Raw genomic sequence first — 14,459 nt, 5'->3', positions numbered from 1 at the left:
CTTATACTAAAGTTATTGTGCAAAAACCAAGAATAATGCTTATTTGGGCCCTTTTTGGCCCCTAATTCCTAAACAGTTAGAACCGAAACTCCCAAAATCAATCCCAAACTGCCTTTTATGTTCATAAACCTTGTGTTTAAATTTCATAGATTTCTATTTACTTAAACTAAAGTTATAGTGCGAAAACCAAGAAAATGCTTATTTGGGCCCTTTTTGGCCCCTAATTCCTGAACTGGTAAGACCAAAACTTACAAAATCAATCCCAACCTTCCTTTTAAGGTCATAAACATTGTGTTGAAATTTCATAGATTTCTATTCACTTAAACTTAAGTTATAGTGCGAAAACCAAAAGTATTCGGACGACGACGACGACGCCAACGTGATACCAATATACGACCAAAAAATTAAAATGTTTGAGGTCGTATAAAAATCATGCATCTAAGACTAAATTATCAATCAATACACATCCAACATCCAATGGATTTAGTTTGAAGACGTCATAAACAGTCAGAGAAAAACAGGACCTTGTGCAATGTCAAGATACAGGCATCGACAGACTGTAGATCCATGAATGTGTATATGTATATAAAATAATATTTAGTTTGCTTTTAATTTACTGATAAAAAAATCAATATTAATACCAATAAAAACAATATTCAATGATTTAATTACGGTGTTGAATTGGTAACCTTTAAGAATAAGTTTATTTAAAAGGATCGATAAGTTTACCAGGATCGTTTCTATATTTCCGGGCACAGTAAACAACATTTCAGTAAAAATGAGGATGTGCTATCCCGTTTGAAGTAAGTTTTCTACAGGTTCAACCAAACTTTAGAACCAAATCTTTATATCTTTGGAAGAATGTAGTTAAGGTTTTAAGTAATTTGTGGCAACGAAATCCCTGACTTGATAATTTACCAGAAATACATTGATTACGTTCGTTAAAATAAAAAATGTCACAACAGATACGGGCATAGCGAGCGAGTTGTGAAATATAAACACCGTAAGATGGTGCCAAAGGAACATCACCATCCAAAAAAGGGATAATAAACAATAGGGAACGATATGTCCCTTTTGACGTAAATTTTAGTGTGGAGTTTCCCGTTTAAAACAGAAATACCTATCTAGGAAAAGACAGTTATTACTGTTTAAATTTGATTTTTATAAAATAAGTTCCTTTGGGTAAATTGCGGCAGTATATTGAGAAAATTCTTGATTATTTAACGAAAAAATATCATCAAGATAACGGTAAGTATTGTTGAATTTATTAATTAAATGCATTTGAGACGAGTTTTACTGAGTTTTGTCATAAGGTGTGATTCATATTTGGCAAAACTTTTAGGAATTTCGGTCCTCAATGCTCAACTTCGTATTGTATTTGGCCTTTTTAACTTTATGGATTCAAGCTTCACTGATGAGTCTTTTGTAGACGGAACCCGTGTCTGACGTAAATAGAAGATGTAATCCTGGTATCTATGATGAGTTTATTCATTACCGTACAAAAACATGTCTGCTATTAAAGGGGCGCAATTAGTGCCCATAGGAATACCTACAATATGTCAATAAACTTTGTTGCCGAAACGTACATAAATATTATCAAGGAGAAAATTAACAGCTTCAATCATCCCATCACACCTCCAGTAAGTATATCTAGCATATTTACCTTTCTTGTTTTAATGATAATTTTACCTTGTTTAAGTATATTTCTATCTATTATACTTTTGAAGATATAAGGCAATAATGCAAAAAATAAAGGCAAACAAAATCATCCTTAAAGGGCAACACTCCATTAATATCGAGTCATCTTATAATTGAAATTGAAATGGTTACAATTAATTAAGAACTACAAATATAACTGGACACGAAAAAAGATTGACCTGATCAGCCTCCTGTTATATCTAAATTATATTACTTGATCAGCCTCCTGTTATATCTAAATTATATTACTTGATAAGCCTCCTGTTATATCTAAATTATATTACTTGATCAGCCTCCTGTTATATCTAAATTATATTACTTGATCAGCCTCCTGTTATATCTAAATTATATTACTTGATCAGCCTCCTGTTATATCTAAATTATATTACTTGATCAGCCTCCTGTTATATCTAAATTATATTACTTGATCAGCCTCCTGTTATATCTAAATTATATTACTTGATCAGCCTCCTGTTATATCTAAATTATATTACTTGATCAGCCTCCTGTTATATCTAAATTATATTACTTGATCAGCCTCCTGTTATATCTAAATTATATTACTTGATCAGCCTCCTGTTATATCTAAATTATATTACTTGATCAGCCTCCTGTTATATCTAAATTATATTACTTGATCAGCCTATCTAAATTATATTACTTGATCAGCCTCCTGTTATATCTAAATTATATTACTTGATCAGCCTCCTGTTATTTCTAAATTATATTACTTGATCAGCCTATCTAAATTATATTACTTGATCAGCCTCCAGTTATATCTAAATTATATTACTTGATCAGCCTCCTGTTATATCTAAATTATATAACTTGATCAGCCTCCTGTTATATCTAAATTATATTACTTGATCAGCCTCCTGTTATATCTAAATTATATTACTTGATCAGCCTCCTGTTATATCTAAATTATATAACTTGATCAGCCTCCTGTTATATCTAAATTATATTACTTGATCAGCCTCCTGTTATATCTAAATTATATTACTTGATCAGTCTCCTGTTATATCTAAATTATATTACTTGATCAGCCTCCTGTTATATCTAAATTGTATTACTTGATCAGCCTCCTGTTATATCTAAATTATATTACTTGATCAGTATCCTGTTATATCTAAATTATATTACTTGATCAGCCTCCTGTTATATCTAAATTATATTACTTGATCAGCCTCCTGTTATATCTAAATTATATTACTTGATCAGCCTCCTGTTATATCTAAATTATATTACTTGATCAGCCTCCTGTTATATCTCAATTATATTACTTGATCAGCCTCCTGTTATATCTCAATTATATTACTTGATCAGCCTCCTGTTATATCTCAATTATATTACTTGATCAGCCTCCTGTTATATCTCAATTATATTACTTGATCAGTCTCCTGTTATATCTAAATTATATTACTTACCACTGGTATTTTGTCTTTGTGAGTGGCAACAAATAAGATCTTCGGAATGCCTACATATACCACCTTACAATATGTTAGAATAGAGTTTACCCAATGTTGAAGGAATACTGAAATATAAAAACCAACATGAAAAAATAAAATAAAAGTTTAATGAAATTAGAATCTGGTATGTCATAATTGATAGTGATAAAAACCAAAGAAATACATTTTATAAGGGAGCAAATTGACATAATTTATTTTTGATGAAGGAAATCCATTTGAAATGAAAAACACTGACTGTCCCATGCATAGAACATATTTCACCTTAGGTCCAGTGGCAGTTTCTTAAAAAAATAAACTTTTTTTTGTTCTTTTTACTCTACAAAAAAATTAAGAAAACACAGACTTGACTGCAAATGTTAAGCTTTTTAGATATATTTATTATTTCAAATGGGCATGAATGCTTGAAAATAATTAATCTGCATTGATTTTGGAAATTATCTACTATACTACTGAGATATATACTTAATATAAATTTCATAAAAAATCAGGCAAGAATTGAACACATGAGATCACTAACAATACATGTTTTGAAAATAACTAGTCGGCACTCATTTCTAGTCTATTATTAATATAATTTTGTAAAATATGTCATTTATTCAGTTTTAATGATTTTTTGTATCACTAGTATTGTTTTTGTATACATGTACAGCCCTATTTTTTATAATCAATGAATGATTTTTTTCATGAAAATCCAAAATTCCAAGTTTCCTTTGAACAACATAAACATGAACAACCCAGATAACAAGCTATGGTAACTATTCAATGGGACAACATAAACATGATCAACACAGATATCAAAGCTATGGTAACTATTCAATAGGACAACATAAACACGAACAACACAGATAACAAAGCTATGGTAATTATTCAATGGGACAACATAAACATGAACAACACAGATAACAAAGCTATGGTAACTATTCAACGGAACAACATAAACACGAACAACAGATAACAAAGCTATGGTAACTATGCAATGGAACAACATAAACACGAACAACACAGATAACAAAGCTATGGTAACTATTCAATGGAACAACATAAACACGAACAACACAGATAACAAAGCTATGGTAACTATTCAATGGAACAACATAAACACAAACAACACAGATAACAAAGCTATGGTAACTATTCAATGGAACATCATGAACAACACAGATAACAAAGATATGGTAACTATTCAATGGGACAATAAAAACATGAACAACACAGATAACAAAGCTATGGTAATTATTCAATGGGACAACATAAACATGAACAACACAGATAACAAATATATGGTAACTATTCAATGGAACAACATAAACATGAACAACACAGATAACAACGCTATGGTAATTATTCAATGGGACAACATAAACATGAACAACACAGATAACAAATCTATGGTAACTATTCAATGGAACAACATAAACACGAACAACACAGATAACAAAGCTATGGTAACTATTCAATGGAACAACATAAACATGAACAACACAGATAACAAAGCTATGGTAACTATTCAATGGAACAACATAAACATGAACAACACAGATAACAAAGCTATGGTAACTATTCAATGGAACAACATAAACATGAACAAATTAGATAACAAAGCTATGGTAACTATTCAATGGGACAACATAAACATGAACAACACAGATAACAAAGCTATGGTAACTATTCAATGGAACAACATAAACACGAACAACACAGATAACAAAGCTCGGGTAATTATTCAATGGTTCAACATAAACATGAACAACACAGATAATAAAGCTATGGTAACTATTCAATGGAACAACATAAACCTGAACACCACAGATAACAAATCTATGGTAACTATTCAATGCAACAACATAAACATGAACAACACAGATAACAAAGCTATGATAACTATTCAATGGAACAACATAAACCTGAACACCACAGATAACAAATCTACGGTAACTATTCAATGGAACAACATAAATCTGAACACCACCGATAACAAATCTATGGTAACTATTCAATGGAACAACATAAACACGAACACCACAGATAACAAATCTATGGTAACTATTCAATGGAACAACATAAACATGAACAACACAGATAACAAAGCTCAGGTAATTATTCAATGGTTCAACATAAACATAAACAACACAGATAACAAAGCTATGGTAACTATTCAATGGAACAACATAAACCTGAACACCACAGATAACAAATCTATGGTAACTATTCAATGGAACAACATAAACATGAACAACACAGATAACAAAGCTATGATAACTATGCAATGGAACAGTTCACTTTGCAAACAATTAAATCACAGGTAAATTCCAACTGATTATTGGGAAAACTATCATTTTCTTCTCAATATTAAAGTAAGTATTGGCACAGTAACCTGGAAGCCTTGTTTTTACTGATGATAAAGTAGATGCTTTTTTTAACATAATACACAACATAAGAAGTTCAATATGAGTCTTTGTATTGTAACTAACATACAATACCTGCTGGGGTTGGTGTCATGTGCTGCCCTGGAAAACACAGAACATCTGGGACCAGTTCATGTAATCCTTTGCTTCCGTCGAATACCACAAGAAACAAAGCTCTGAACGTCATGAAGGTTTGGTGTGTCGTATAATAAACATACTGTCCACCAAAGTCCCAAAAAATCAGTCTTCCAACTTTCATCTTGTAGTTTCCACTTTTGAGGACTTTTTCCATTCTCTTTCTTATTTCTTCTTTTGTCATTTTCGATTTCATGTGTGTTTTTACCTCTGGTATTCTCTTGGAGACACTGTCAGATGTTTGAGGTGACAAAGGTTTGGCTGCTAGAGGCTGTTGGGAGGGACCAGCGGTCATCACTTTACCATCACTTCTAACAAGGTTTGAATCTGGTAAATGTGGTTTCTTTGGTGTTTTTTCTTCTTTTCTTTCATCCTCTTCTACTGAAGTCATCAAAACCTTATTGTAAACAACATCTAAAGCGTCATACGTTTCTGTAAAATAATATATATCACTTGAATAGATAATATTAGAAAAAAAATTATTTTGGTTTAATAATGTGCTGTTGTTATACTGATACCATCTTTTTAAATAATCATAAAAAGACATGCTCAAGGCCAAAAGCATTGAATGGTTGTTAACAAAACCGTAACATATGCCTCGACAGAATAAATAAGGTCCCTATATGTATATGTCGTAATGTCTTTTTAGCAAAGACAAAAACTACCAGTTTGTCTGTTTTCTTCCTGTGTTTTAACTTTAAGTAGGAAATTCAGGAATTAATTAGAAGCTAGAAGCCTCAGGTATGATTTAAGTTCAGTTTAAGAAGAAGAAATATTTAAAAAAATGAACAGACAGAACGGCAGTAGATAAACAGACGATAAACTCCAAGTTAATAGCTAACAACCATTCTGTCAGTATTGCATGTCAATACATAGTCCCCTACCAGTTAAAAATTTATTGGTATTAGAACAAAATTCTAATTTGATCTATAACTTGTCATAATGTAGACTATTTAACAAATATCAAGTCAATATCTTCAAAGTGTTTTAGTGATTTTTGTAAGTCCAAGGACCATAAATCTGCACTCGATATGACATGAAAACAAATTAAACTTGATCTGTAACTTGTCATGATAAAACTATATACCAATTAACAAATCAATACCTTCAAGCATGACAAAAAATAGTACGGAAAACTGATTATTTGAGTGAATTTTCTAAGTTCAAGGACCATAACTCTGTACAAAATCATCTGACCGGAACAAATTCAAACTTGAACTGTAACTTGTCATGATAAAACTATATACCAATTATTAAATCAATATCTTTATCAATAACAAAAAAAGTGCGGAAAACTGATTATTTTACTGAATTTTGAAAGTTAAAGGACCATAACTCTGCAAAAAATCTTCAGACCAGAACAAAATTCAAACTTGATCTGTAACTTGTCATGATAAAACTATACACCAAATAGCAAATCAATATATTCAAGCATGGAGAAGATAAATGGGGAATGTGTCCATGGTACACAGATGATGCCCCTGCTTGCATATAACGTTAGAAAGGGATATAACTCAAGAACTGTAAAAGTGACGCTACCCAAATTTGTACTTGATCTTAGTTTTATGGTAAAAAGCATTGTGCATAAGTTTCATAACATTTGGTTGAGGCAAACTAAAGTTTAATTGAGAACAGAAACATATATTTCAGGAACTTTTCTAATTGTAAAAGGGTCATAACTCTAGAACGGTAAAAGTGACGCCACCAAAATTAAAACTTGATCTGTGTTTTGTGGTAATAAGCATTGTGTATATAAAGTTTTATAACATTTGGTTGAGGCAAACTAAAGTTAGAGAACGGAAACGAAAAATTCAGCAATCATTCCAAATGTAAAGGGCATAACTCTAGAACGGTAAAAGTGAGGCCACCAAAATTCAAACTTGATCTATGTTTTGTGGTAATAGGCATTCTGTATAAGTTTCATAGCATTTGGTTAAGGCCAGCTTAGTTAGAGAACAGAAATCAATTTTGGGACGTACGGACGTACAGACGGACAAGGGTAAAACTTAACGGCTGGGGCATAAAAAGTGTGGAAAACTGATTTGCGATTGACAGATGGACAGACAGAGAAACAGAGTGCAACCTGAAGTTCCCTTCGACTCCGTTTTTTTTTAATCAGAAGTCAGTATAATGGCCGTGAAGAAAAAAAAAATGCACAACAATATCTTAAGCCGGTTAAGGCATATAAAAATTGCCAAAAATATGACCGTTAACATGATTAAAGGACAATATTTCTGAATATCAGACTAGAATTTTGTTTAAATCATAAGAGAAACTACATTCATCAATCCCAACAAGTTAAGTTCGTATAACGTTTAATTTGTTCAATAAGCCGCAGGTTTTTTCTATGTCTTTCTCTTTTCAAGTTATAAAGATTCTGAAGCTAATAGAGAGGTGGAAGAGGTATTTAAAGTCATAAGAAACCTCAAATTTAAAAAAATAATGCATATGTTATAATCCTGGTACTTTTGATAACTATTTACACCACTGGGTCGATGCCACTGCTGGTGGACGTTTCGTCCCCGAGGGTATCACCAGCCCAGTAGTCAGCACTTCGGTGTTGACATGAATATCAATTATATGGTAATTTTTATAAATTTTCTGTTTACAAAACTTTGAATTATTCGAAAAACTAAGGATTTTCTTACCCCAGGAGTAGATTACCTTAGCCGTATTTGGCACAACTTTTTGGAATTTTGGGTCCTCAATGCTCTTCAACTTTGTATTTGTTTGGCTTTTCACTATTTTGATCTGAGCGTCACTGATGAGTCTTATGTAGACGAAACGTGCGTCTGAGGTATAAAATTATAATCCTGGTACTTTTGATAACTATTTTTATAACTCAATGGATAGTTTTCATTATAAAACTTATGTACATATACTTTTTTCTGAAGAAAATTCTTTAATTTATTCATATTTAGAAGAAGTTTACTTTATTTTTTTTGCTTTCTTCCAGGAAGCAATTGCCCCGACATATTTTCCGTATGCAAAGTGACCTCAGTGTGACCCATCTGGTAAAAATCCGGTGATCACAATACGCATGGATGTCCTTAAAATAAACTATTATCTGAATTTACATGTTAAACACTTGCTCAATTACCATGCTGTTGTCGATTGTTGACAAACAGGTGACAACCGTTAAACTTCGGCTTCAAAACTCGAACTTTAATTACCTGCCATATTTTCACAACATCACTGACCGATTGAAAAAAAAATGACGATTATACGAAATTTACACGAAAAAAATGATAAATTCGTGCACAGAAGACTAAGTTAATGATGTTTGTAACCATTGGTTCAAGAATTGGAAGAACATTATTTTTCACCGGTCACTCGTTTCTTATGACTTTAAATATAATAGAAAAGTTTAAATGGTGTACATATTCCTACCTGGATCAATATAAATCCAGCTTCTAGTCTCTACATCAAGGCCACAGCGACCTTCCAGTAGGGAAATCCCATCGGTAGGATGTCTTCCTTCTGGGACGACATCACCAGCTAAGAGCTTGACAAGACTAGATTTTCCGACCGCGAACTGGCCTGTTACCATACAGCGCATGTCATAGGAAACATACGTTCCACTGCCAAGTAACCTGTTTAACATAGCAGACTTTGTCTGTGTGTGGATTGGATCTGTAATTATAACTTTTTCTATAAAAAAATCATTAAGTCTAAGTTTAATATAGATTTGTTAACCAATTTAAAAATCTTTCAAGAACCATAACTCCTGGACGGTAAAAGTCAAAATCGTCATTATTGAACTTGACCTCTATTTTGTCATCAGTATCAACATATTAAAATTTGAAAAGCTTTGGTTGAATGGTTCATGAGAAAATGCACGGACACGACTGGAAACACCATTTTTCAATCTTTCAAGAACCATAACTCCTGAACGGTAAAAGTCAAAATCGTCATTATTGAACTTGACCTCTATTTTGTCATCAGTATCAACATATTAAAATTTGAAAAGCTTTGGTTGAATGGTTCATGAGAAAATGCACGGACACGACTGGAAACACCATTTTTCAATCTTTCAAGAACCATAACTCCTGAACGGTAAAAGTCAAAATCGTCATTATTGAACTTGACCTCCATTTTGTCACCAGTAACAACATATTAAAATTTGGGAAGCTTTGGTAGAACAGCTCATGCGTAAATGCACAGACACGACTGGAAACACCATTTTTCAATCTTTCAAGAACCATAACTCCTGAACGGTAAAAGTCAAAATCGTCATTATTGAACTTGACCTCCATTTTGTCACCAGTAACAACATATTAAAATTTGGGAAGCTTTGGTAGAACTGTTCATGCGTAAATGCACGGACACGACTGGAAACGCCATTTTTCAATCTTTCAAGAACCATAACTCCTGAACGGTAAAAGTCAAAATGACCATTATTGAACTTGACCTTCATTTAGTTGTCAGTAACAACATATTAAAATTTTAAAAGCTTTGGTTGAACGGTTCTTGAGTTAATGCACGGACAACATTTGATTGCCGCCCGCCCACCCGCCGAGCATCCCCAATTTAATAACCGACATTTTTGTCACAAAAATCCGGTTAAAAAGTCTATGTCAAACATGGATTGATTGTTGTGTGTGTAATGTCCAGTTATCTACAAGGTCACATGAATGAATAATCATTGGTGAAAATCCAAAGTGTCTACGACATACGGTTTCTGATTTAGAGTGGCCAAATGACTTTGTTTAATTTTCAAAGGGGCATAACCCAACCAAGGAGTCTTTGAATCTTTTTCGGTTTAAATAAATCAAAGTCACAGGGTGAGTTCTTGAACAAATTCCACTCATCGGTTTTGGTCTTCCTATGACAGTTAAGGCATTTATTTACTAACAAGATTTTTTGTTTGGGTTTTGGGCAGATAACTCTGGACTGACAAAATTTTGAGACTCACAGGGTGAGATCCAGACAGCTATTTGTGATAACATTATTAAGTGTGAACCTGATTGTGATGTCTTACGGTTAAGGAGGGAAATTGTGTCAAAGTTTGGCAGCAGAATAATAACAATAAGAAGAAATACAGTAAGGTATTTCCTTTTTGGAAAAGCATAGACCTTATCAATATTAACTTTTATAGTCAATTCTAATAATCAATGTTAATATATACTGGAATTATTCGGTGAAAACTCTTCAAACTATTGACAATTGACTTGTATTAACCTGACTTTGTATATCCACAATTGAATACAAAAAGTGGAGGGAACCAGGTGTCAAGTCTCAAACTTGTATGACAGTAATCACAATTGAATACAAGAAGTGGAGGGAACCAGGTGTCAAGTCTCAAACTTGTATGACAGTAATCACAATTGAATACAAGAAGTGGAGGGAACCAGGTGTCAAGTGTGTCAAGCCTCAAACTTGTATGACAGTAATCACAATTGAATACAAGAAGTGGAGGGAACCAGGTGTCAAGTGTGTCAAGCCTCAAACTTGTATGACAGTAATCACAATTGAATACAAGAAGTGGAGGGAACCAGGTGTCAAGTGTGCCACGCCTCAAACTTGTATGACAGTAATCACAATTGAATACAAGAAGTGGAGGGAACTATAGTGTCTGTCACAAAGAACACTCAGATTAAACCTGATACTGGCACACAAACAAACACCATTGAAGGTACATCATTTATTACATAACCGGAAACTCTGCATATTGTATATATTAAAACACAGTACAAAGGGAGATAAGCAGTTTACATAAATTGTTCCAACATATAACAGAGTTATCCCTCTTTCAATACTGATATACAAATACATATATAGCAAACACTACATGAACCAGGTGTCAAGTGTGTCAAGCCTCAAACTTGTATGACAGTAATCACAATTGAATACAAGAAGTGGAGAGAACCTGGTGTCAAGTGTGTCAAGCCTCAAACTTGTATGACAGTAATCACGATTGAATACAAGAAGTGGAGGGAACCAGGTGTCAAGTGTGTCAAGCCTCAAACTTGTATGACAGTAATCACAATTGAATACAAGGAGTGGAGGGAACCAGGTGTCAAGTGTGTCAAGCCTCAAACTTGTATGACAGTAATCACGATTGAATACAAGAAGTGGAGGGAACCAGGTGTCAAGTGTGTCAAGCCTCAAACTTGTATGACAGTAATCACAATTGAATACAAGAAGTGGAGGGAACCAGGTGTCAAGTGTGTCAAGCCTCACACTTCTATGACAGTAATCACAATTGAATACAAGAAGTGGATGGAAACAGGTGTCAAGTGTGTCAAGCCTCAAACTTCTATGACAGTAATCACAATTGAATACAAGAAGAAGAGGGAATCAGGTGTCAAGTGTGTCAAGCCTCAAACTTGTATGACAGTAATCACAATTGAATACAAGAAGTGGAAGGAACCAGGTGTCAAGTGTGTCAAGCTTCAAACCTGTATGACATTAATCACAATTGAATAGAAGAAGTGGAGGGAACCAGGTGTCAAGTGTGTCAAGTTTCAAAACATTAGATCCAAATGGAGCTTTTGTTAGTAGAAGCCATATTAACGGTGTATCAGTGAGAAAAATGTTAAAGCATAAAAATATAGTATATATACCAATACACATAATTAACAGCGCCTGGTGATGTTTTATAGCCTGACCATTCTGCCTCTGATGAAGGTCCTTTTTAGACCGAAACCGGTCAGTCTATAAAACATCACCAGGCGATGTTAATTATGTGTATTGGTATGTTTACTATATTTTTATGCTTTTACATTTTTCTCACTGATACACATAGTTAATTTGGCTTCTACTAACGAAAGCTCCATTTGGAGTTATGTGTTTAGAGACTTCTTATGTCAGTACTCCTTTCCTATATTTTGCTGTTGATTTTTTCACTGACATAGGAGCTCTAAGCATAAGCCTAGCGATTACCTGAAATTGATGTATATATGTTATACCTACATTACAAAATTAAGGTGTTGAAAACTTTTTAACACTGAGGATTAATATTCGTCTACCTTTGATCTTAAAAGGAGTACTAAAGGCTTAAATGAAGCATTTTAAATAAGACCCCCCCTTAACCAAATTTTGTTTGGTTTAGAGGGGGGGGGCAATAGTTTTGACTTGATGTTTTGGCGTATCACAAGCTAAAACGTCAAGACTGCATGACTACCATGAAATACTATTATTAGACTTGATATTTAGGTGTATCATAAGCCAAAGATCAAGACAGCATGACAACCATAAATTACTGTTTCAGGACTTGATATTCAGGTGCATCATAAGCCTGAGATCAAGGCTGCACAACTACTAAGAAGTACTATTTCAAGACTTGATATTTAGGTGTATCATAAGCCAAATATCAAGATCACATGACAACCTTGACATACTATTCCAAGACTTGATATTTAGGTGTATCATAAGCCAAATATCAAGATCACATGACAACCTTGACATACTATTCCAAGACTTGATATTTAGGTGTATCATAAGCCAAAGATCAAGACTAAATGATTATCATGTACTTCTTAAATTATTAAAGCACCCTTTACCCAATGCTAAAGCCCAAATATGGTTATATCATCAGGTCACATGATTACCGTATAATGTCGAAAAGTTTACGGTAACATGTAAAGAAAGTTTACTGTAACATGTACATTAGCTAAATATAGATAACTGTAACCATGGAAAATCCCACTGAAAGGATAATTGAACCTTTTTAGATATCAATAAAATACATGTTATCCACTGGATAACTTTGATCCGCCGGTTAAATCTCAACCGCTGGTTAACTCAACCGCCGGTTAAATCTGAACCGCAGGTTACCTCAACTGCCAGTTAAATCTGAACTGCTGGTTGACTCAGACGCCGGTTAACTCAGCCGCCGGTTACCATATCTATATAAATAGGGTGCAAACATTAATCCGCCATTCTGCCTCTGATGAAGGTCCTTTTTGGACCGAAACTGGTCAGGCTATAAAACATCACCAGGCGCTGTTAATTATGTGTATTGGCATATATACTATATTGTTATGTGTCAAGTTTCAAACTTGAATGACAGTAATCACAATTAAATACAAGAAGTGGAGGGAACCAGGTGTCAAGTGTGTCAAGCCACAAACTTGTATGACAGTAATCACAATTCCATTTAATGATGTATCTATGGAGTCAATGACTCCAAACTTATATCATGTACATAGCTGTGTATTAATAACTCCTGTACAAACAAACACATTTGTTTGTTTATTTATACATATATGTGGTCGACAAAAAAGATGCTTCTCTAATTAATTTTGACTTTTACTTTCAATTCTGACATTTTGGACTAAAATTCATTGTGTTGTTTAATTATTTATTCTATATTTTGGTTTCTATTTACATGTCTTATTCAAAACTTTTAATCAACCTGCTTTGATGTGTTAATTTGAAATCCTCAGATTGAGTGACATAATAATAATAACATTAACGGTACCAATTTTCCTGCACCAGATGCGCATTTCGACAATACATGTCTCTTCAGTTATGCTCGTGGCCAAAATATTTGAATTCAAAAGCTTATATAAAAGATGAAGAGCTTTAATCCAAAAGGTTCAAAAAATCCACGAAAGGAAGAGCTATGAATGAGGGAGATACATTCCTTAATTTATAATAATTTCTAACATTTTGTAACAGCAAATTTTGATAACACAAAAAAATCCCTATTTTCATACCAGTACCGAAGTACAGTCCACCAGCAGAGGCATATAAGGTCTGCCATACTCCAGGACTTGTATTTAATTGAAAATCTTTTTTAATCAGA

At 33.2% G+C, this 14,459-nt stretch overlaps 1 protein-coding gene across 1 annotated transcript in view; it reads right to left on the bottom strand.

Moving 5' to 3' along the window:
- The window catches only part of LOC134700854 (uncharacterized), a 60,700-nt gene that overhangs the window by 12,280 nt on the left and 33,961 nt on the right, over positions 1–14,459 (bottom strand). Inside the window, exons 4-6 of the mRNA XM_063562011.1 lie at positions 9,098–9,358; positions 5,648–6,139; positions 3,126–3,232 (exon numbers count right to left, since the gene is read on the bottom strand). Of these exons, the coding sequence (XP_063418081.1) occupies positions 3,126–3,232; positions 5,648–6,139; positions 9,098–9,358 (860 nt within the window). The remainder of the gene's footprint in view (positions 1–3,125; positions 3,233–5,647; positions 6,140–9,097; positions 9,359–14,459) is intronic.

The sequence above is a fragment of the Mytilus trossulus genome, unplaced genomic scaffold, assembly GCF_036588685.1.
Source record: "Mytilus trossulus isolate FHL-02 unplaced genomic scaffold, PNRI_Mtr1.1.1.hap1 h1tg000174l___fragment_3__unscaffolded, whole genome shotgun sequence".
NCBI classification, from domain to species: Eukaryota; Metazoa; Mollusca; class Bivalvia; order Mytilida; family Mytilidae; genus Mytilus; species Mytilus trossulus.
This window is presented reverse-complemented; position numbering and strand designations above follow the sequence as displayed.